The sequence below is a fragment of the Delphinus delphis genome, chromosome 20 (assembly GCF_949987515.2).
Source record: "Delphinus delphis chromosome 20, mDelDel1.2, whole genome shotgun sequence".
Classification (NCBI taxonomy): Eukaryota; Metazoa; Chordata; class Mammalia; order Artiodactyla; family Delphinidae; genus Delphinus; species Delphinus delphis.
In genome coordinates, this window is record NC_082702.1 from 41,571,293 (window position 1) to 41,595,250 (window position 23,958).

The following is a 23,958-nucleotide window of genomic DNA, read 5'->3' on the forward strand; positions in this document are numbered from 1 at the left end:
GAGGCCTTTCCGCGCCGGTCATTGGCTGCAGCCGGGCAGGTGCATCCTCAGCCAATCAGCGGTGCCGGAGGCGGGGCCGTCGAGGCTCACCTGGCTCCCGCGGCACTGCCCAGCTCAGTGGCGTCCGGAACCCTAAAGCACCTGTGAATTCGCGGAAGTTCTGCCAGACTCGAGCCCGGCCCAGCTCGGCCGGACCATACTCGACCCCCGCCCGGCCCGCCATGGGCCCTCCGTGCCGCAGCCTCTCTGCGCTCCTGCTGCTGCTGCTGCTGCAGGTACGTTGGGTCCCCTGACTTTGCAGGAGACGCCTTCCGGACCCACCAACCGCACCCCGGCCCCCAGCCCCTTCCTCTCTTTCGTCGTCCCTTTCTCTCTCCTGTCATCCCCAGTCCCTCTTCTTCCAAGAAAGTTTGGGTACAAAGGGCCTGATAGGCCTGGAAACTGCGCCGCGCTCTGGATTCCACGGAGAAGGGAGCGGGAGCGGGTGAGGGTGAAGGGCGAGCGCGGCTTTGCCTACTGCCTCCCGCAAATGCCTGAGGTGGGGGGGGGCACGCCTCACTGCAGCCTCCGGGGAGTCGGGTGGGCTAAGGGCGGGCAGCGGAGGGCATGGAGTAGAGTGGGCGTCGGGGTATGGGATAGGGGAGCCCTGGTGCAAGTCCGGGGGGAGCCGGGAGTAGTGGGAACGACCTCTGAGGTAAGGCAAGGGGAACCAATAGATAAAGAAGGCACCTGCCCTGTAAAGAAAGGGTAGTAAATAGGTATGGGGACGTCCCCGGGACAAGAAAGTAGGGTCAAAAGGGGTTGGAACGCCCCTCGGTCTGAGGAACTGGGCTTAAGAGTGGGAGCTCTCCCGGTATAGGGAAAGTGGAATTTGGAAGCGTAAAGATGCCTCCAATGGAATTAAAAAGGAGACTGGAAGGAAGGGGGTGCTAGGTCTGTAGAAGGTGACCCAGCAGCCGCCTCTCCTGGGAAGTCCTGGGGGCTTGGCGGCCACAGGTTTCCGAATGAAAGAGTTTGGCGTGGCTGCCTGCCCGGGGGGATGGGGATGGGCATGGGGGTGGGCCACTCCCACAGTCCTGGCGCCGGGAGCAAGGGAGGGGAGGCACTGTTGGTTTCGGTGTGGGCGGGAGGGGACCCTCTCAAGTCACCCGGGTTCCATATCTTTCTCCTCCCCAGGTCTCATCGTGGCTCTGCCAGGAGCCGGAGCCCTGCAATCCCGGCTTTGGCGCCGAGAGCTACACGTTCACCGTGCCCCGGCTGCACTTGGAGAGAGGCCGAGTCCTGGGCAGAGGTGAGGGCGCGCCGCAGTTGTCCCTGAGCGGGGTGGGGTGGGATTGGGAAGGGTCCGAGAAATTGCGCTCCCACACCCCTGGGCTGGACTGGGCGAGCCCCTTCTTCCGTGGCTCAGGTGACACCCCTTTGTAACTTACACAGATACAGGGATCTAAACTTTTGCCAAGATAGAGCAGTTGGGGTTGAGGGGGCTATCTTGTATGGTTGACTTAGTTATGGGGGGCACTTATTAGAGGCCTTCAGTGTGTCTCATATTGTCCTGACCACTTTATATATATAATTTTTTCAGGGCTACTTATTTTTTTACTTTTTAAAAGTTTTGGTTGCATTGGGTCTTCATTGCTACGTGAGGGCTCTTCTCTAGTTGTGGCGAGTGGGGGCTACTCTTTGTTGCCGTGCGCGGGCATCTCATTGTGCTGGCTTCTCTTGTTGCAGAGTAGGGGCTCTAGGTGCGTGGGCTTCAGTAGTTGTGGCTCGTGGGCTCTAGAGCGCAGGCTCAGTAGCTGTGGTGCACTGGCTTAGTTGCTCCGCGGCCTGTGGGATCTTCCTGGAACAGGGCTCGAATCCATGCCCCCTGCATTGGCAGGTGGATTCTTAGCCACTGCACCACCAGGGAAGCCCATCCTGACCACTTTGAGACAGTCTATCATTTCATGCTACAAAAACCTGATGTGTGGGAAGAGGGTGGGGGTGGGTGGTAATTCCCGTGGTACAGATGAGCAAATGTGAGGCTCAGGAGGGTGGAGCCCACTTGCCCCACGTTCATCAGAGCAAGAATCTGAGCTAGGACCTGACTCCTAGGCCCCATTCTGCAACATCTCTGGGATGACTGAGGAGCCCTCTCTTAGTCACCAGACTGTGGCTTTTGCTCATAGAGATGAAAACATTTTGATACAGGTACCATTCCCCCAAGGAATAATGGGGTGTGTGTGTTTGTGTGTGTGTGTGTGTGTGTGTGTGTGTGTGTTTCAAAAACCTGGTAGCTCTGACTCAGGGAATGAAAACGGACACAGTGTGCCTCTGGGTCTTATCACTGTGATAATCAGGATTCTAGAGTTTGCTTTGTTTCACTTCACTATTGCCCAGGAGTGAGAGCAAGGGAATGTTGGTTTCTCTTCTGGTTTCACTGATTCCCAGGCGCTTATTTCCTACCAAAGGACTTTCTCTTCCCTCTTGATTTAGTTGATAGGGCAAGTATCATAACAATAAAAGAAACACTTGTTGAAATGAGAAATCACCCACAATTCCCCTAAGGCAATTCACTGTTTATTCTTCCAGTCTTTGGCCATGTGGAAAATCTACAGCAATCATGCTGTTGTCTGAAATTTTTTTTGAACTTTGAAAGTTGTTCCAACAGTAGGAGACTTTTTTTTTTAAACAGCTTGATTGATTAAACATATTTGCTTTTCTGAGTCACGTCTGTGTTGTGTGGAGCTTTCTATTGGGTCAGAAAGGAAGTGTTGTCTGCCTGGTTTTGCAGTGGGTCCACCATCACTCGGCCAGTCTCTGCTTGATGTTCTGCCCGGCCCTATGCTGGGCCCCCGGGAGTGATGGAGGAGATATAGGGATACTTCATCCCTGCCCCTGGTATTTCACACTCCAGCAGGTTGCTAAGAAATGTCCCAGGACCCGCTTAGAGAACATTGTGGGACATGGGCACTTAGGTGGCAGAGTGTGGGTGCCCTGGGGTGTTCTGATGGGTATCAGTGGGCAGTGAAGACTGGCTTCTGGGATGAGGCAAAGTTGACTGAACCTTGACTTCGGGGCAAGGGTTAGAAATGGTGTGTGCATCTGTGTATGAGGTGTTGCAACACAGGTGTTGGTCACTTTATTTTCCTTCACCAAGACATCTTTGTAGCACCAAGGGTGGGTTAGTCTAGTTTTTATTCCCATCACCACCACCACCAAGCTTTTGTATCTGACCAGTAATAATATGATTACATGTTAATAATAACATAAATATTATTATTAATAGCCCCACCTATTGGCTTTTGAACCAGACTCTGGGACAAGCGCTTTACCTATTTTACCTCATTGAACTGTGTGACGGGGGGTGGGGGGTGGGTGGGTACCATTGTTATTTCTGTTTTGAGATGAGGAGACTGAAGCATAAGGCAATTTCTTGATCTGCTCAGGGAGCCACAGCCGGTCTTTCTCCCATTCTTCACGCTTCTCAATAATCTCGAAAAGAAAAAGACAGAGGGTATTTGGGGAATTTGTGTCCATCGTGAAATAGGCCTCATCCTCCCTATGTACCCTGGAGAGCAGAGGTGTTGATAGGGCAGGACCCCGAGGGGGCTGGTGGTTATGGAGGTGGGCCAGACCTTGTGGGAAGTGGAAGGGGCCTATAGCTGGTCATGTTGGTGGGAGAAGTATCCTCTGGAAGCTGCTTGTGTGGCTGGTTCCAGTTCCCTTTATGTCCACGTACCCAGCCCCAATCAACAGATTTCCTGACATGTAATTTTTTTGGCCTTTTTGGACGATGGGGTCTCCTACCACTCCAATGTGGAATCAGATGAAAGTGCCCTTCTGGTAAAATCACACATGCGATCTCAGGGAACTGGCTTTGTGATTGAAAAAGGCAGCCAGGATTTAGGGAGGTGACCTCATTCTCTTTGGACAGCCCAGGAAGATGGAGGCATGCAACATTAGTACCAGGTTTAAACATTGGCCCTGTGGGGAATTTGCTGCATGAGGGTCTGAGAACAAGAAGCCTATTGCGTTATGTCCACAGGTGGCTGAAGAGTGTCACAAATAGGGTTTTGATTAAACTTAGGGGATCTTGGGGTGGTTTTCTGGGGTCGTTCCTGCGCCCTGTGAGAAGGCCAACCTCACAGTCTCACTCAGCTTTGTGTTCCTTTGATTTCTCTCTACGTTTTAGAATGGAGAACGTACATACAAACGACACCAAAACCACAACTGTAAACTGGTTCTTTAGAGTTTCTGATTATTTTCCTTTTTTTTTTTTTTTTTTAAAGCACAAACTGGTTTGAAAAACCCAGGCTGTTAGACAGTTTCCAATCTCAGGATAATACTTGTGCACTCAGCTTTCAGTTGACTGAGGGGTGGGAAAAAAAGCAGGCAGGCTTTCAAACCGATGATTTCCTTGCTTTGCTTCCTCCTCCACCTGACCTTGGGCAAACAGGGCTTATATTTTGGGTTTGAGCTCTGATTGCTTGATGGATTGACCTTGCTCACAGGCATCCAGCTGTAAGGATTAAATACACCCATTTCCTCCTCCTTCTAAAAGATGTGCTGAAAGGTGATGGAAACGGTATGCAGGCCCCCTCATTAAACTAGGCTTTATCTATCTATCTATCTATTTATTTATTTATGGCTGTGTTGGGTCTTCGTTGCTGCATGCAGGCTTTCTCTAGTTGCGGTGAGCAGGGGCTACTCTTCCTTGCGGTGCGGGGACTTCTCATTGCGGTGGCTTCTCTTGTTGCAGAGCACGGGCTCTAGGCGCGCGGGCTTCAGTAGTTGCGGCACGTGGGCTCAGTAGTTGTGGCACGCGGGCTCTAGAGTGCAGGCTCAGTAGTTGTGGCACACGGGCTTAGTTGCTCCGCGGCATGTGGGATCCTCCCCGACCAGGGATCGAACCTGTGTCCCCTGCATTGGCAGGTGGATTCTCAACAACTGTACCACCAAGGAAGTCCCTAAACTAGGCTTTAAAAAACAAATACAGAAGCCTGCTTTGGGGTCACCTTACGTCATAGGATCCCTACTCCCTCATCCCTCCAACTCCTAAACATCACTTCCCTGTTACTCACATCTGTGTCAGTGGTTGGTGCAAATCTCCCTGGGGAAGGAGACTAATGAGTCATTCTCCTGCCCTTGCCTTTGTGTCTCACAAGGAGTGGCAGAAAGTCCTGAGCCCTGCAAAGCCATCTAAGGAAGGCTGGCACCTGCTGCTTCTGTACGGGGCCTCTAGACCTGCCTATCCTCTCAGCCAGGTGTTTATGGAAATCCCTGTTTGCTTTCTGGGGCTTTTTATTGGGTGAGCCTTTTCCTCCTAAATGCTCCTTCTAAGCCTTCCAAGTGCAGCCCCAGATAAGCCGGATGCTGAAGCAATCAGCTCTCACATCTCCCAGAAGCTGCCCATACCCAGAAATCCCTAAGAGACACCCATCACAATCCAGACTTTCTGGGTTTCCACTCTGCCTCAACCCCCATCTTCTTTCAGGGCTGTAGGCTTTCAAGGAAGGGAATGGGCTAGGGCTGGTCAGGATAGTTCCGTGAGTATGAAAGACCAGGTATGAATTTCAGCTACTAGCTGTGTGACCTTGGGTAAATCACTTTGCTTCTAAGAGCCTGTTTCCCATCTGTAAAATTGGGGGGTGGGGTGGGCAATAATACTTACAGGTTTGTTGTGAGGATTAAATATGCATATTTGTTTATTCGTTTAGATTCTCTTGTCAACACACGTGGGTACCTATTGAGTGTCAGCACTGGGCTGGACCCTGGGATTACAGTAATGAATAAAGCCGAGTGGGCTGAACGTAAAGTGAGTGAGAAGGATGTTAAGGAAACAGGAAGGAGTCATTCAATGGTGGCTCATATTTCTTAGGGAAAGAGTAGGCACTCGTATTATTTTCAACAAATGAATGAATGAATGCATATTTACTACCTCATACCTTGGCTTATTTTCTTCCTCTCAAACTGTGGCCTTGGGCCAGCGCTCAACGTTGATTGTAATTGGCAGGGAGAGCTGCGTCTGTTAGAACTTTCTAAGATGCTTGTGAAGGCTGCATGCCCAGCCAGTGGCTCTTGAAGCCAGACCATAGTGATAAGTGTGTCCCAGGGATACAGTGTACTTAGTGCTTCCCTCTGAAAGCCACGGAGGGCAGAGAGGGGAGACCTCAAACCCGATTCTGGAAATGGAAGGGCAGTTAGACACTTTAAAGTGTTTTTTTTTGTCTTTGGTCCATTAAAAAAAAATTGCGGTGGTGTCTCTCTCTCTCTCTCTCCCTCTCCCCTCCCTCTCCCCCCCCCTCCCCTCCTTTTCCCCTCCCTCTCCCCTCGCCTTTTCTCTCTTACTATTGTAAGTTTTCCTTTATATACTTCAGCTTTTGCTTGTTACTGTTGGGAGCGTTTTAAGCCCCCTCTTTCTGCATTTTTCCTCTTCCCTTTCCTTCCTGTATCTACCTCAGTTCTCCACTCCTCCCCCACCTCCCAAGGCCCAAGAACATTTAGAAGGTTCTTGAGTCAGACTGCCTAGATTGAAATCCAGGTAATGCCCCTTGCCAGCTGAGGGACATTGGCCAGGGACTTTCTAAGCCTTAGATTCCCCTTCTGTAAAATGGGCATAATAGTACCCATGTCACAGTGTATATTAAGTGCCCAATGAATATTACATATTAAAGCCCCTGGAGTATTTGGTGCCTTCTGTTTGAGACTCTCCCTTGTTTTACCTTTGGTTCAAACGTTTCCCTGTGCTCTCTCCCACCCGGCAAACCAGCCAAACCAGTTTCCTCACTCTCCCTGTTTCTGTGTTAAAGCAAACACTGCTCTGCAAACAGCAAACAGTGACTAGACCAAAGTGCCCTTTGCTAGGAAAGGAAATGCTGCGGTGTTTTCTTGCTTGCCACTGTGCAGTGTGCTTGGGAAGGGCTGGAGTGGGGTTGTCTGTGGACCTGCCCATGAATATTGTTCAGAATTGGGGTGGGAGGAGTGGGCAAGGTACAACTGGGTCCGGGTGGGGGGGTGCAAGAAATCAGGGTGACCTTGAACCTGGCAGCTTTTGCTTGGTTTTTAAACATATTTCATAATACACATGGCTTAAGGGTGCCTGTCTTTTCCCCATTGCCAAAAAACGCTCTGCCCCAGCCTCTGAGACCATGGTTTACCCACATGGCTAAGCATCAAATCACCTGGAGCACTTCAAAAACCTGAAAATTCACTGAGCTGCAGTCTCTGAAGGTGGGGTTCTGACATGGCATTTTTAAAAGCTCCCCAGGAGTCCGCTGCCACCTGATTCATCGCCCTGGACAACTCCAGTGGCGAGATCAGGAATGTTTGATGAATAAATACCCAGTGCCGGCCAGGGTGTGGGCATCTGGTTGCCCATCCTGAGGCCAAGGATCCAAGGGCACCCTTGATCAGGGAAGGATACGGCTGGTCGACCTGCCGTGCCGGTGAAGGAGAGCTCTGCGGGCGCAAATTAGAGCAGACGGGGTGGAGATGGGGGGTGCCCAGAGAAGCAGCCAGTGCTGGGGGCCCTCAGGGAGATTCCAGGAATTCTCTGATGCGCCCCCTCCCTCAGTGGCTAATTCCAATATACTGGAGAATGTCACTGGGGTGGGAAAATATTCAGAGGATGTTTTCTGAGCGAGGGGTGCTCAGTTCTACCCCCTGGATCTTGGTGAATGAGAGGACATCCTGTGCTGGGAATAGAGGAGAAAGTAGGAGCAAGTTGGGGAAGGAAAATTTGTTCTTGGTTAGGAAAGTGTTAAGTTTGAAGGACCCAGAAGTGGCATCATCTTGAGGGTATTTGGGAATCTCAGGGCTGGAGCTTGGGAGAACAGCAGGCACCAGTTTCAGTAGGAATTTGTATAGGACAGTGGTCTTTTTTCCTTAGTCTTGTGTCAATAGATGCAGAGGTTTTCCAGGGACCCCACACTGGAGGAGAACATAATGGAAGGGCTATGCTGAGAGTATTTATTTGGAGGCGGCCAACAAATAAAAATACAAGTATTTGTTTCTAACCAGTGTCAGGAGTGGGGCCTGCAAAAGTGGGTCCTCACAGACCTGACAGCTTGGTTAAGCCTTACGGTGGCCCAGGACGGAAACTGTCATTATCTCCTACAGACTCAGAAGTTGGACAACTTGTCTGAGGTCACCCAGCCAGGTAGTGGCAGAGCTGGACTTCTGTCTTCTAAAACCGGTGCCCTTTCCCACGCCCTCGACTGCCTCGTTGCCAAACTGCATCTCCAGTGAAACTAATTCACCTTTCTAAGGCGAGTTCCTCCCGCCCTTTGGAAAAGAGGTCTTTACACCTTTTGCATCTTGCTACTTTTAATTGTGTTGCTAGAATTCAGGCTTTTTTTTTTTTTTTTTTTGCCTCTGAAGCACCTCTTTTGTCTTTCGCCTCTGAGCCATTTTCAGCCTCTGTCCCTTTTGACTTTCACTTCCTAAAAATGCTAGGTGAACTGCACTTCTTTTACTTTCTTCTTTTCGACTTTCTGAGTCTGAAAATGCAATTATACTGGCATTCATGGTGGGTTGGGAGGGAACATGTCCTAAACAAACTCATGTTCCAAGTGGAACCAACTCAAGGTGTGGGCACCAGGCAGAGGTCTGGCTGTGGATCTGTCCACACTGGGAATAGACGGAGTGTGCCCAGATCCCTGTGAGCTCAGATGTTACTGCTGGGAACTTCTGGGGTCTGCCTGAAGAGTTGAACCTGTTCCCATGAGGAAAATCATAAATGGTGGCCAGCACAGGACCCCGTGGGATAACTGGCCAAGGTCTAGATAATAATTAGTGGGCTTTGTAATTAGAAGAGCTTGTAACAATCCAACAGCCTTTCAGATTTATGATACTTGGGCAGGTTGAAGGCTAAGAAGAACACCTGTTTGTGTGGTTTGGTACTCAGACTCCCAGGAGAATTTTCCCCAAAGACGTTTTTGAGTGTCTTCACCTCGATGTTGCAACAGCCTCCTTTCTGGTCTTCTTGCTTCCTCTGCCCCTCTACCAACAGTCTTTTCTCCACTCAGCAGTCAGTGATGGTTTTTAAAATTTAAGTTAGAAAGCATCACACCTACTCAAAATCCGCCAGTGGTTTCCCATTTCACACAGAATGAAAGCCAATGTTTTCTATGACTTACAAGCCTTCCATGATCTGCTTCCCCGCCCACCTCCACCCCTTACCTCTTGTCCTGACTGTACTTAGAACACACCAGGCACATTTCTACCTCAGGGCCTTTGCACTGGCTATTACCTCTGTCAATAACAGTTTCCCCCGGCTACCTGCATGGCTCACTCCTTTATGTCTTAACTTCTCTGCTCAAGTGTCACCCTCTCAATGAGGTCTTTCTTGAACACCCTATTTGAGGCAGTAACCCTTTCCCCCTTCTTTGCTTTGTTTTCCTCTGTAGCTCTTTTCACCATCTAACATGTATTTCACCTGTCTATTGTCTTTCTCCTCCCACTAGAACAAAAGCTCCAAGAGGGGGACTTCCCTGGTGGTCCAGTGGTTAAGACTCCATGCTCCCATTGCAGGGGGCCCAGGTTCGATCCCTGGTCAGGGAACTAGATCCCTCATGCTGCAACTAATATCCCACGTGCCGCAACTAAGACCCAACACAGCCACATAAATAAATAAATATTAAAAACAAACAACAAAAAAACTCCGGGAGGCCAGGGGCTTTTGTCTTGTTGAGTTCACCGGCTGTATTGCACCTGGAACTGTTCCTGGCCCATAGTAGGTGTCAGTAACTATTTGTTGAATGAAGGAATGAGGTTTCAGAGTGTATATATAGGTCCGTACATATCTTTTGCTTTTAGAAGCTATTCCACTGTGCCTTTTTCCAAAAAATAAAATGAGATCTAATTGACACATAACATAGTAGTTTCAGGTGTTGTCGTGCTTTCTGTTTTAAAGAAAAGAGGGAACTTTCTCAGTACCAGCCACAGAAAGGACACAAGGAGAAGGGGATGTTCTCAGGGCATGTGTCTCCACTTGGCACTCCCCAGTTTCTCTGAGCCCTGCACACTGCTGGTGTAACCTTACCTCATTGTCTTGTCACAAAACAGCTTGCAGTCTAGAGTGTAAAGGTCAGATGAGCCATTTCTGCCCCACACTTCTTGGTGTAAGGAAGCACCAGATCAAAATCTAAACAGAGATCTGAGCCGCCAGGGCCATCTGTTTGGTTTCCTATTGTCTGGTGACACCTTCCTTGAGCAAGGCTTCCAGATACACCCAACACCTTTCTCCTGGGTATCGGCAGCATCCTTCAGGCCCATTAATTGTTCAAGACCCAGTTTCCATTCTTCCAGTTTTTGGCAATGCGCAGGAACCTGAAGGGAGCTTCTAAAGAGATGCAAAAAACTCAACGACAGTGATCTACGGCTAACTCAATCATCTCACGGCCAAGACAAAAATCTCACAGCTCCGAAATTCATCTGATCAATAAATATTCACTGAGAGAGTATTATAGGGTAGTATCTTATAAATCTTTATGTAAGATGCATCACTTCGCCTTCAGCAATATAATGCCTAATGGGCAGAGTTGCCAGATTGAACATCAAAAATATAGGATGCTTTATTTGCCTTCAAATGGTTTGTATCAATCATTGCTCAAATTAAAGTGGCCACCATCTGCAAATGGAAAAAAAAAAATACAGGATGCCCAGTTACATTTGAATTTCAGATAAACAATGACTGATTTTTTTAGTATCAGTATGTCCCATGCAATATTTGAGACATAGTAAAAAAATTGTTTCATCCTCTCTTCTTATCCTAAGCAACATTGTACAGATAGTACTAGTACATACTATGTGTCCAGAACTCTTGCCAGATGCTGTCTCTCTCCCTTACACCTCACAAAACTACTGAGAATTGACAGACCCTGAGCAGCTGCGTGAGACAGTGTAGTTCACTAGGACAGGAAGTGGGAGAGCCTGGCCGCGTGTTCAGTGGCTGTTGGACTCCAAAGTCTGTGCTCTTTACTGCAAGAAAAGCCAACTAACCAGATGGTCTGTGAGCAGCCAGCTGAAGGTGATGGATAGTTCCTGCTCTGAATGTCTCGGGGAGAGAAGTCCCTTGGGACGACGGAGGCATTTGTTTGTTCAAGGAATAAATTTGTTGGGCACCTATCTAGCACTGCACTAGGTGTTGAGGATGTAACGGGAAAAAGACAAAAGTCCCTGTCCTCTTGGACTTCCTTCCCTTCTAATTGGAGGAGATAGGAGGAGGCAATTGGATGGTGGTCTATGGAAGGGAAAGAAAACACTGCAGGAAGGGTGATAAGAATTATGTGTGTTGGGGTGGAGGGATTTGGGGGCTGGAGGGATTGGAGAGAGGTTGTCACTAAGGAGAATGACATTTGTGTAAAGACCTGAAGAAGTGAGATGCTCGATTGGTAATTAGGATTGGGCTGTTTCTTGAGAGAGCTGGACTTCCCACATTCTTTAAGTCCATATTGGTGCTATTTTAAAAAATTAATTAATTAAAAAAATTAATTTATGGCTGCGCTGGGTCTTCATAGCTGCGTGCAGGCTTTCTCTAGTTGCGGCGAGCAGGAGCTACTCTTCATTACTGTGCATGGGCTTCTTGTTGCTGTGGCTTCTCTTGTTGCAGAGCACGGACTCCAGGCACGTGGGCTTTACTAGTTGCAGCACGCGGGCTCAGTAGTTATGGTGCGTGAGCCCTAGAGTGTGCTGGCTTCAGTAGTTGTGGTGTACGGGCTCAGTAGTTGTGGCATGTGGGCTCAGTAGTTGTGGCTCGCGGGCTTAGTTGCTCCTTGGCACGTGGGATTTTCTCACACCAGGGATTGAACCCGTGTCCCCTGCATTGGCGGATGGATTCTTAACCACTGGACCACCAGGGAAGTCCCTTGGTGCCATTTAAAGACAATACTCTGGGCAGGCATTTTTCTAGAATAATCCTGAGAGCTAATTGTTACCACATCTCCTTTAAAGGGTATTGGATTCAAACCAGGATCCAGTGTTCTTTCCAAGCTACCCCTCCCCTTGGCCTGTTGCCCAAGAGGAGTATGGCTTTACGTCTAGTTTATGGCAGAGGGATGAGACTTCTCTGGCAGAATGTTTTTGGGGCGGCGGGGCGGAGGGGTTACATGTATACCAGTGTCCCAGGACCTGCTAGTTAGAATGAAGCCTGGTTTCAGTATGAGGATTTTCAGACAGCAAACTTCTTCCCCCACAAATTCTTCATCACAATTGTGTGGGAGTCTTTGAAAGGGAATGATTTGACCAACTTGTTTGTGGAAAAGTTGTGGCTTTTCCATAGAGAACGTCATCACTTGAGTCAGCTTGGGACAATAACCTGGGCCCTATTGACAGGTGGGGCGGGGCCCTGAATCACTGCCATCCTGGTGAGGTTATCAGTATCAGAGGTTGAATGACTCCGTGACATCACCCTCTCATGGTCACAGGTACTTTAGGTGCCTGCTCTTACTCATATCCGGGGAGATACTGGCCCTAGATCTTTGCACTCTTAACAAGAAGCCTGTGGTCTTGCAGGAATGACTGGGTTCAACACCTGCTTGGTTAGGGTCATGTGGTTGGTTTCATTCCCACCCCACCTCCTGGGCTAGTAATCATGACTAAACTCTCTGGAGAAATGAGAATTTGTGGGTGTACTTCCTGCACCTTTTGCCTTTTCAAGTCTGCATTTATAAAGGAATGCTCATCTATGCCTTGCAGATGGGTGTTTCAGAGCTCGTCAGAGTCTTTGATTTTGAAACTTCCATGTAAATTGTGCTGATTTTTCTTTGGACTTTGGAAATTTTAGTTATGATTTCTCTTTCTTTCTCTCTCTCTCTCTCTTTTGTTTTTTCCCCTTGCTAATCCTCTTGCCTGAGCCGTGGGAGTACTTAAGACTTTGGGAATTAAATACCTGGGAAGGCTGTTCAGCCTAGGAAACTGTACATCACTTACCAGGTGTGAGGTTTTACTCCTAGTTTCAACAGAGATTTGATGTCAAGGTTGTGGCTTTAATCTTCAGCATTTATTTCTCTTTTAACCTGTGAAATGAAGGAATCAGCCTCCCTAAGCCTCTGAGAGTGAAGATGAATTGGGGAGAGTGGTATGAGAAACAGGTTCGCCTGGGTTCAAATCCTGACTCAACTCTTGCCTTGAGTTACTTAACCTTTCTGTGCCTCAGTCCCCTCACTTGTAAAGGGGGGATAAAATTGTAGTTCCTACTTCACAGGGTTGCGATGAAAATTCAATGAGTTAACGGACATAAAGTGCTTTCAGTGCCTGGCACATATCAAACACTCTTTAAGTATTGAGTTTTTATTATTAGACGTTTCTGCTTTAGTCTTGTGTCAAGGGGTTAAAAAAAATGTGTAAATGCTAAAGAACGGAAGGAGCCAGAGAGAACTGAGGATTAGAAGGGCTGCATCCCCTTGTCACTTTGCTTCAAATGCAAATTGTTTGTCCACAGGTCAAGTGCTGCTGTCCAGGCAGGCAGACCATCACCAAGTGACTGCACTGATTGATAGTCACACCTACTTGGCTCAACTGTCCTATGAACTTGATTCTAGTATTACCTTCAGTTTACAGAGGGGGAAACTGAGACTCGGAGAGAGTTAGTGACTTGCCCAAGGCCACAAAGCTAGGAAATGGCAGGCAGGGATTTGAACCCTGTTCTGCTGACCCCAACGCTTATGCCACCACCAGTGCACCTGTACCTGGCTGGTGCTTTTCTGTGAACTCCAACTTCTCTCAGATCCCTTTCATAACCCATTGTTATTTTATATTTTTTTTCCTTTTTTTTTTTTTAACCCCACATATGTTTACTTATTTATTTTTGGCTGTGTTGGGTCTTCGTTTCTGTGCGAGGGCTTTCTCTAGTTGTGGCAAGCGGGGACCACTCTTCATCGCGGTGCGCGGGCCTCTCACTATCACGGCCTCTCTTGTTGTGGAGCACAGGCTCCAGATGCGCAGGCTCAGTAGTTGTGGCTCACGGGCCTAGTTGCTCCGCGGCATGTGGGATCTTCCCAGACCAGGGCTCGAACCCGTGTCCCCTGCATTAGCAGGCAGATTCTCAACCACTGCGCCACCAGGGAAGCCCTCCCATATTTTTGAGTTAGGTATGTGTAGATTCTTATTGCTCCCTACCCCACCCCCTTTTTAACACACTGTTCTGCACTTATTTTCTTGGCTTGATATATCTTGGAGTTTTTGCTCATTTATAACTGCCGTATAGTGTTCTACTGTATAGTCAGTCCCCTCTTGATGGATACTGGATGTTTCTATTTTTTCACTGTTACAAGCAATGTCAAGAGCATTTTAGATGGTGTAAGCAGGAGGGCCTGTGATGTGAAGATCTCTGGCCTCTGGGATTGTTACCGATCACAGAGGACAGATTCCTCCCACGGCCAGTCCTGGGCATCGGAGAGGTGCGCGTGGTTTTCAGGGTTTCCTGATGATGCATGAAATAGGGTCAGCATTGGTATCAAATCACAGGCACCTTCTCTCACCAAAACTGATGTGTTTACTCTTTCAGGGGTCTTTGCCCAGCCTCCTGCTGTGCAAGTAATTCTGTTCTCTCCCCATGCGCCAGCATCCTTAAGCCTCCCTGGGCTGGGAGTTGGCCTTTGAGGAAGCTGAGAACCAATGAATCTGCTTTTGAATACTTGCAAAGGGTCTCCTCCACGTGGTCCCATGGAGAACGGAGTAAAAGGAAACGGAAACGGGGCAGAAATTGCAGCAGGAGGGACTAGGGTAAGACTTCTGAGGTTGGTTTGAAGCACAGGGAGTGCATTTCTGGAGACTGACAGCCCTTTCCTGATTCTGACACCAAAAGCACCTGTGGTCACACCGGGAGCATCTTGCCTGCTCCACCTCACTCCCTTGCTGCTGTAGCCCTGTTCCATGCAGGGAATTCCAAGGTCTCTGTAAACCCTCATAGGCCCTCCCCCTAGAGGAAGAGTTAGAATTGCTTAGCACTAAACTCACAGCGAAAGAATATGTTTTAAAAAATCCATATGTTTTAAAAACTCCATGCTTCATCATCTTTTGTTTGTTTTCTTAGATGAGAAAGAACAGCTAGAGTTGGATTCATTCATAAAAATCCATTCTTTGGGGGCAGAATTAGAAGAGGCTTTAAGCGTCATCTAGTTTCTTAGTTTATACATGAATCGGCCAGTTCAGCGAGGTTAGGTGGCTGGACCAGAGTCACACAGCTGATAGGTGTCAGAATTAGAATAACAATAATATTGTGATTAAACAGGAACCATAATTTGATCACACCCGTTTATTGAGTACTCAAGCTATTCAGGTAGGATCTCATTATTTAATCCCTGCACCAAACTGTGAGGTAGGTGCTATGACAGTTCCATCTTCAAATAATAAAACCAAAGCCTCTGGAGGTTATTGGCTGATCCAGGGTCATGGCTGGTGACAGTGACAGTGACAGTGGGATGGAAAAGCCGTGCCTCCCAGCCTGGCCTGCTTTTACCCCTCCCTGAGCTCAGCAGCTCCCTTTCTGAGAATATCTGCATTCTAGAGTCTTCACTTTGGCCTAGAAAGGAACCTCTGGATCTCCCACGCAGCCCCCTAAGTCCTTTACCAGTTTTAGCCCTTTGGGTAAAAAGCTTGGAGATCCTGCCTGCTCCTTTGGAAGCACAGACTAAAGGGGTGTTCCTGGACACTTTGGGCTCCGTTTAAAATCTGAACGGTGAACTGTGTCCAGAGACTAACGTTTGCAAGCAACCATTTCAGAGCTTCGTAGGTTCTTTTGAATTTTTTTCTTTTCTAAAGTGCCACGGAAAGTTTCTTCCTTTTCACTTTGGGGCTGGGGCAGGGGCACGGGGAAGAGGGTAACCCAGTTAACTTGCAGGAATGCCAGAGCTTGTTGACCTCCCTACCAAGCTGGATGTGAGGGAAAGTATTTTGTTTTTAAGAAATGTCACGATGGTAGTAATGGATTTTTTTTTTTTTTTTTAAAGAGGGAGGAGTCTTGATCCGATGGAGAAACACAGGGACATATTATTTACAGATGGAAAGATCAGGGGTCTGGGATGGGGGTGTAAATGTAATAAGACCACCGTGCGTCATGTTGTTGGTACGTGGGGCTCATCATACTATTTTCTCTACTTTGAGATATGTTTGAAATTCTCTGTTGCAAAGCTTAAACAAATCATTCAAGGAAAACCTGAATAATGATCTGTAAGTGAAAGTTCAAACACCCTCCCCTTCTCAGGTGGCCGACATGAGCGATTTGGCATGCATCCTCCCAGACATTTTTCTAAGGGTTTACAGAACGTGTGTGCCCATATTTGTGGGTTTTTGAAAAACTGGAGTTTTCCACAAATGGCAGTGTAATACGTAACCCATCTCCCGCCTCTCCTTTACGATATGCCCGGGAAAATTTTGCACGTTAGTCCATGGAGCTTTTCCCCCCTCATTCCCTCTAACTTCAGAAAGGTGTTTCTACTAGCACAGAAGCCAACCAGTTTCCCTCAGTACAGTGTTTGAGTGCCTACTGTGTCCTCTGTGTCAAGTTACGAGGTTTCTCCTGTCCCGAGGGGCTTGGAGACAGGCGAGGGGTGAGGGGTTTGGAAATGAGGGGAGGAGCATTGAAACGCTGGGATGCCAAGTTATCAGACAATGGGCGCATTCAGAACCCAGGTGGGGGAAGACCTGTGTGGGCTGGAGCAGCTGGCGGAGCTTCTGCAGGGGCAGCTGGGGAGCCGGGTCTGGGGGGTCTGGGGTGTTGGGCGGGGATGATATGCCAGAAGCCAAGATGGGTGGGGAGGGACCTCCCGTGCAGATTCTGGGAGCCAGAAATATGACAGAGGGGATGTTTGAACGGTGACGCAGGTAGCTGAGGTGAAACTGAGCTTCCCGCCCTGGAGGCTACCAGGAGAGTGGGGGGCTACGAGGAAACCCCTTCCCGCCACCAGCACCATGGCTATTCCAGCCTGGCCTTCTGAGGCTGACAGGGCCTACCGGGGCCATAGAAGGACTGTGTAATGTGTCTGCTGCTGGCTGGCTGCTGGGGCCCTGCGGGCAGAGACTCAGGCAAGCTCGGAGAACCCGGGGAACAGGAGTGGCAGGTTCTTCTCCCTCTGTCTGCCCTGGGGCCACTGGACGGAGTCAGTCCCAGGCCCTGCTGGGGCCATCTGGAGTGGCTGTGGAGAACCAGAAATGAGCTGCCCCATCCATGTGGCCCTCGGGCCAGCGTGGTCCGGCCTGGTGCTTCAGACTTGAGGCCGCCCCACCTGGCTGTCCCTCAGCCACCCCACATGCTTATCCAAAATCCACTACTCCATCCCCATCTCAGCAAATGGCACCACCTGTTCTTTGCCATTCATTTGTTCGTTTGTTCATTCATTCATTGAATAAATAATGATAGCTATTATGTACCAAGCACCGTTCCAGGACTGAGGATGCAGGAGGGAACCAGACACATACGGATCTCTTTCCATGTGGAGTTTGTATTCTAGTGTGTTGATGGGAACAGGCAAGAAACGTAAATACGTGAAACATTTAGGGTGTTGGGTGGCGACAAATATTTAGAACGACTCTGAGTGAGGAGTTGCTGGGAAGCAGTGGGGTGGCCTGAGAGGGCCTCACTGAAGGAGACATTTGAGCAAAGATCCAAGCGAAGTGAAGGATAAGGATGTATGTGGGTAAGGGTGTTCCAGACCCAGGGAGCAGCAGGCAGAGGCCTGAGGCAGAGTGGGAGAGCCAGGAGGCCGGTGTGCAAGGGATCCGGGGCAGGGGTGATGGAGGAGGGCAGGGGTAGGGGCAGGTGGTCAGTGCAGAGGGCCTTGTCTCTTCCCTTCAGTCCAGATCCACCCCCCCACGTCCTGCCAGTTCTGTCTCTTCACCACACACCTCCTCCCACCCTCATTCCGGGCAGTGGAATACTCAGTGGGTAGTTTGAGGGGGCTCCTTCCATGGGGAGGATTAGGCTGGTGGTTAATAGCTTGGACCCTGCCCTCTGGCTGCTCAGGCTCTGTAGCTGAGCACAGAGGCCTGGGGCGTCTCCCGGGCTTCTCATCGACTTGGGCCAGCGTGGCCTTGCTCACGGATTCACATTTCTAATGGTGCTGTTGGTCCCTCCCTAGAGTACCTAGGCTCTCTCCCACCTCCACCAGGACACTTTCCTGTGCTCCCTGCCTGGCTAACTCCTCTCTCAAGCCCAGCTCAGTGGATGCTTCCTCCAAGAAGCCTTCCCTGATCTTCCACTCCCAAGACCTGGGTCAGGACATTCCCCCTCCTCCCAATACCTTCTCAGGTTGGGATTCCCTCAGTTCTCCTTTCTTCCCACCCACCAGGCTGGATGCCCTGTGAAGTGTCCTCAGCATGGCACCTGGAAGGTAGTAGACTCTCAGTGAGTAGTTGTTCAAGGGACTCTTTGCTGTGGAGAATGAGGCTGCAGGGTCCCTGGGGATGGGGGTGACCTATCTATCTGTTGGGGACTTTGGGGTGTAGTGCATTATGATGTGGACGAGGAAGCCAGATTCCTAGATCTCTTATTTTTTCCATTGATTTTGCTCTTCCTCTTCTGAAAAACAAACCAAAAAACCCCACTTTCAGCTGAGCTTAGATGGCTACCCCTCTGGTCATCCCTTTAAACCATAATGGGAGCTTTAAAAGTTTCATCCTCCCCCTCCCACCATGGCTGTTTGCTTCCTAAAGAGAAATCAGTTGTAAAAAGCAGCTTAATTTAAAGGGTTCAATTCCTGCTTTTTACGTTGAAGGGAAATTAGGGGGACAGCTGCTGCTTTTCTGAGTGCTTAGCATCAGCCAGCCACTTGAGCCCCAAACTTAACTTTCCTGCCTCTTGAGCCTGCCCTGTGCGGGGCATTCAGCCTGGACCTTGGGAAGCTGAGACTACAGGTGAAAATCCCCACCCTCTGTGCAGAATGTCCATTCTAGAAGGCGGGACGGGGTGTGGGGGGGAAACAGACAGAATAGAATGTTAGAAGGTGGTTGGTACACCCCTGGGGAAAAAGGCCGAGTAAGCAGGGTGGGCGGGAGAGGAGTCTTGGGGGTGGGCTTGCACCTGTAATCCTGCTGTGGCCACAACCTTTTGACTCCCAGGCCCATTTCCATTGCACAGTTGAGAGGTTGGGGTTTAGAGAGGGAATGATAGCATTACCTAGGGTGCCTGGGCAGTTGAGGAAATGGCTGGGAGGGTGAGGAAAACACGGAGGAGGGGAGAGGGAACTGCCTTGGAATGTGGTCACCCTGGCTCTGCCATTTGAAATGCTGATGAGTTAATTAGCAATTGTTTACAGGCTTTCAGCCCTAGAGTGTCAACTGTCTTTCTGGGAAACTGTTCTCAGTCTTTTAAAGAGCTTCAAAACCACCTGCGGGACTAATTAAAAATGCAGACTGCTGGGTCTCACCCCCTCAGAGATTCCAATTTATAAATCTGGGTTGGATACAGGACTCTGAATTTTTAAATAAGCCCTACTCTGCTTGAGCTGGGGGGGGTCACAGGATTGCACTTCAGACCTGGGCTAGAGTCAGGCTCACCCACAAGACTTAAAAGAACAGACTTTGCGGGTCCTTCCCTCCAGAGGTGAAGAAGTCTAAGGGGACATGGGGGATTTTTCCCCTGAAACACACTCCCCAAGTGATTCTTGGTGGTGGTGGTGAGGGGGGTCTATAAACCCACCCAAAGCTATAGACAAGATGAGGGTGTGTGAGCATTTTTTGGCCTAGAGTCAACAGCTTTCATCATATTTTGAGACATTCAGGTTTCCCCCAAAGAGGAGGAAATCCTCAAAAGAGGATTTTTCTGCCTTGTCTCTGTGCAGAAGAATCAGTCTGAAGTCGGAACCCGTTTCAGGTCCATTGAGGCAGGAGTGAAGGGAAATTAATTGTTGAGGGCTGCAAACTCCCCGTGTGTTCTTGGAGAAGCAAATATGTCTTGGAGAAGCAGGATGTCTGACAAACAGCAAAAACTGGTGGAGGAAGAATTCCAGTGTATTTGGAGAGGAGAGCTTGGATGGCCAAGGGGCTCGTTCTCCCTCCCTCCCTCACTATCTTGTATCCATCCGACCATCCACCCATTATTCATTCTTCCATTCGGATAGTCACTGAGCATCCACGATCTCAGCGATCTCAGCGATCCAGGCTGCCAGAGCAGGCAGGGCAGCCTGGATAGTTCAAGCTGGTGGATGACTTGACAAGTTAACTTGGTTTTGGACCGAGGTGTCACTTAACGAGTCTGCAAACACAGTTCCCTAATTTATGAGTCGCCCAGCCCAATATTAAAATGCCTCGCCAAGCCCTGCTGCTGTCCTGGCGAAGCCAGCGTGAAACTCAAGTGGAGCAGAAAACAGATCCAACACGGAAATATGGCAGCTGCAGTTTCAGGTTTAGGTCGGGCCAAAAAGGAATTTTAGGGACTTTCCTTGCTGTGGACAGGGAGTAAGGTTGCTTTTCTCTTTTTGGGGGTGGTGGGTGGGTGTGGTTTATGATTAATCATGTGGAGTTTGATAACAGATTCAGTGACTATGTAACGCATTTCAGATATTTGAAACTAAATGCACTCCTGAAATTTTAGAGAGGGCAATTAATCATGAACCTGAGGACTATTGAGTTGTCTTTGCTTGCTATTAAACAGGCTTTCCCTAAAACAGGCGATTCATCTCCTTTTCTTTCCTTTTTTAATAAGTATTTCGGGACATGTCAAGACTTTCAGATATTTAACACTTTTTAAAGATTTATTTTACTCTAATGGGAAAATTCCCTATTGTAATTGGATCTGGTTTCTCCTTATATTTTATGCCTTTTTCTCAGCTAATCTTCCTCAATGTAAGTGTCACATAATTAAAGGGCATTATCAAGAACCCGTCAGTTATTGATACACACTTGGTATTACGTATATGAGTTCATTTAGTTTTCATACCAACGCTATTATAATTATTCCCATTTTGTGGATGAGCAGACTGAGGCTCTGCAAAATGGGATTAGTAGTACCTACTTCACAAAGTTACTGGGGAGATTAAACAAGATGAACAATATAGAGTGTCAGGCATTCACTGGGCACTCAGAAATAGTAGCAGTTTTTTACTATTGGTATTTGTAAAATATAATAGCTATTTTTATTATTAACATTGATATAGCTCTTACAATATGTTGGGCATTGCCCTGAACATTTGCATTAATAATATATAATTCTCCCCATCACTCTGTGGGAGTAGTAAGTTCTAGACTCCATTTTTGGATGAGGGAATTATTTTTTTTATTTTTTGGCTGTGCCACAGCTTGCGGTATCTTAGTTCCCCCACCAGGAATTGAACCCCAGCCCTCGGCAGTGAAAGCGCAGAGTCCTAACCACTGGACCTCCAGGGAAGTGCCTTTCAAGACTTCTTTTAAGAACCTCTTGTCCCTGTTGGTCTCTTTCTTCACTTTGTTCATTTCTACCTCATTCCAGTGAAGAATTTTAAAGGTGTGGGGTAGGTACCTAGATATATAATATGCCTGTCTCAGATAGGGATAGGGAGATGGATAAAGGACAAATAAGGATAAAAGATGAGGACAGGAGGAAAGTTGAGTAGCCAAATGCTTGCCACAAATCCTCTATCCCTGCTGAAAGCAGACCATAAATTTGACTCTGAGCTTCCTACCAGTCAAAACAAAGAGTGAAATAAGATTAGTTGCATGATTGGGTTTACATGTGTTAAGCATAAATCAGTGCTTTAGCCAGGAACTTGGCTGCTCCAGAGAGCTCGTGCCCTCCTGAAATTCTGGCAACACCTCTTTTTTTTTTTTAACATAAATTTATTTATTTATTTTTGGCTGTGTTGGGTCTTCCTTCGTTGCTGTGTGCGGGCTTTCTCTAGTTGTGGTGAGCGGGGGCTACTCTTTGTTGCAGTGCATGGCCTTCTCATTGTCGTGGCTTCTCTTGTTGCGGAGCACGGGCTCTAGGCACACAGTCTTCAGTAGTTGTGGCATGTGGGCTCAGTAGTTGTGGCTTGCGGGTTCTAGAGCTCAGGCTCAGTAGTTGTGGCATATGGGTTTAGTTGCTCCGCAGCATGTGGGATCTTCCTGGGCCAGGGCTCGAACCTGTGTCCCTTGCATTGGCCATCAGATTCTTAACCACTGCGCCACCAGGGAAGCCCAACACCTCTTTATTTTGGCCGTGCTTTATTTTGGCTGCGGCGTGTGGGATCTTAGTTTCCCGACCAGGAAAACTAAGCTAAAACTTCCTGCGTCCCCTGCATTGGAAGCACAGAGTCTTAACCACTAGACCTCCAGGGAAGTCCCCTGGCAACACCTCATATACTTCCCATTTGTACTTGTCTTTATTATACAACTAGTACACGTTTGTTGTAGGGAAACATTAGAAAATGTAGATAACTACGAAGGGAAAAAAGATATAAACTGTGCATAGTATCACCATCTAGATAATCATCACAGGAAACATTTTGGTGTATATCCTTCTAGAAGGTTTCTGTTACTATATCTTATAGGTTGTAATATAATATAAATGCATATTGTAGCAATAATAGGTAATGATGGAGATTTTACTAATACGTATCATTCCCCAGCACTCTGCTGCCTCAGGCCATTGTGCCTGCGGTTCCCTGAGCCTGGGACATCCCTCCCCCAGGTGTCCCTGTGGCTCTGGTCCTTACTGCATTCAGGTCATTCAGGTCGCTGCTCCAATTTCACCGTCATCAGGGGCCATCTTGTATAATAGTACATGCCCATACCCTGTCACTGTACCCTCTTTCCCTGTGTGTGTGTTTTCCCCCATGGTCCTTACTAGTATTCAAATTAATATTGTACTTTATTTACTTGTCTCCCTTTCTTAGAATGTGAGCCCCTTAAGGATGAGGCTTAGCTGTTTTATATATTGCTGTACTTCTAGGGCTCAGCATACTACCGTGCACATAGTAGGTCTTCAGATATTTGAATAAGTGAATTCCCATACGTCTCTCTTATGTCTGTATTTATTACAGATATGATCTCTACCAGTAACTACTAATAAAAGCTTATATAAGTGTTTTATAGATAGAGATGTGTGTACGTGTGGGTAGTTCAAAACTGTGATCGTGCTATGCTGTGCCTACTTAACACCTGCTGGCTGCTTCCAGATTCCTGTGAGGAGTGTTTTGTTCACTTGGCTTTTTTTTGTGTGTGTGTGGTACGCAGGCCTCTCACTGTTGTGGCCTCTCCCATTGCGGAGCACAGGCTCCGGTCGCGCAGGCTCAGCGGCCATGGCTCACGGGCCCAGCCGCTCCGCGGCATGTGGGATCTTCCTGGACTGGGACTCAAACCCATGTCCCCTGCATCGGCAGGTGGACTCTCAACCACTGTGCCACCAGGGAAGCCCTGCACCTGGCTTTTTTCAGGTAATAGTCCATCTTAGGGACATTTCCTCGCAATCAGTTCCATGTCCTATCTTGGTCACTATTCTGTTTTTTTCACCTCTGCCCGAGAATCATAGTTTCAGAGCTGGAAAGGCTCTTGGGGGCCATGTAGTCAAGCCCTTTCTCTGGCCTAAATGGTCAAGCTGCCTGCCTGCCGGCCTGTGAGCCGTGCCCACCACTACCAGGTGTGTGTCCCGGGGAACTGCCTCCCACCCTAAAAATGTCACCTTCCTGACTCAGGCCTGCTTCCCATGGACACCACTCTGGGCTAGGCCCGCTCTGATCACATCCTCCCATGGGGCTAGAAGAACCTCAGAGGTCAGGGCTTGACCTTTTCTTTTCTATCCCCTCTTCCCCTTCACGTCCCATGCACAGTACTCTACTGTTTATAGATGAATAGCTCCACACCTGCCTTCCGTCAATCCATGTGTATTCATGGCCTGCGTGTGCCAGGTACCAGTCCCAGGACACGGGTACTGCAGAGAGGGGAACACACCAGGCCTCTGCCTTCAGGGAACTTCAGTTCTAGTGTCTAAATAGACATTAACCTGTAAATAAATAGGATTTCAGGGCATGGCACATCTATGAAGGAAATAGAGCAGGGAAATGGTGTGAGAAGTAACTGGGTGGG

General features: G+C 48.4%; 1 protein-coding gene across 1 annotated transcript in view; it reads left to right on the plus strand.

The window, feature by feature from the left end:
- Nucleotides 1-118: 118 nt before the first annotated feature.
- Nucleotides 119-23,958, plus strand: part of CDH1 (cadherin 1) — a 78,526-nt gene continuing 54,686 nt past the window's right edge. The window contains exons 1-2 of the mRNA XM_059999971.1: nt 119-275; nt 1,177-1,291. Coding sequence (XP_059855954.1) covers nt 222-275; nt 1,177-1,291 — 169 coding nt within the window. The 5' untranslated portion in view covers nt 119-221. The remainder of the gene's footprint in view (nt 276-1,176; nt 1,292-23,958) is intronic.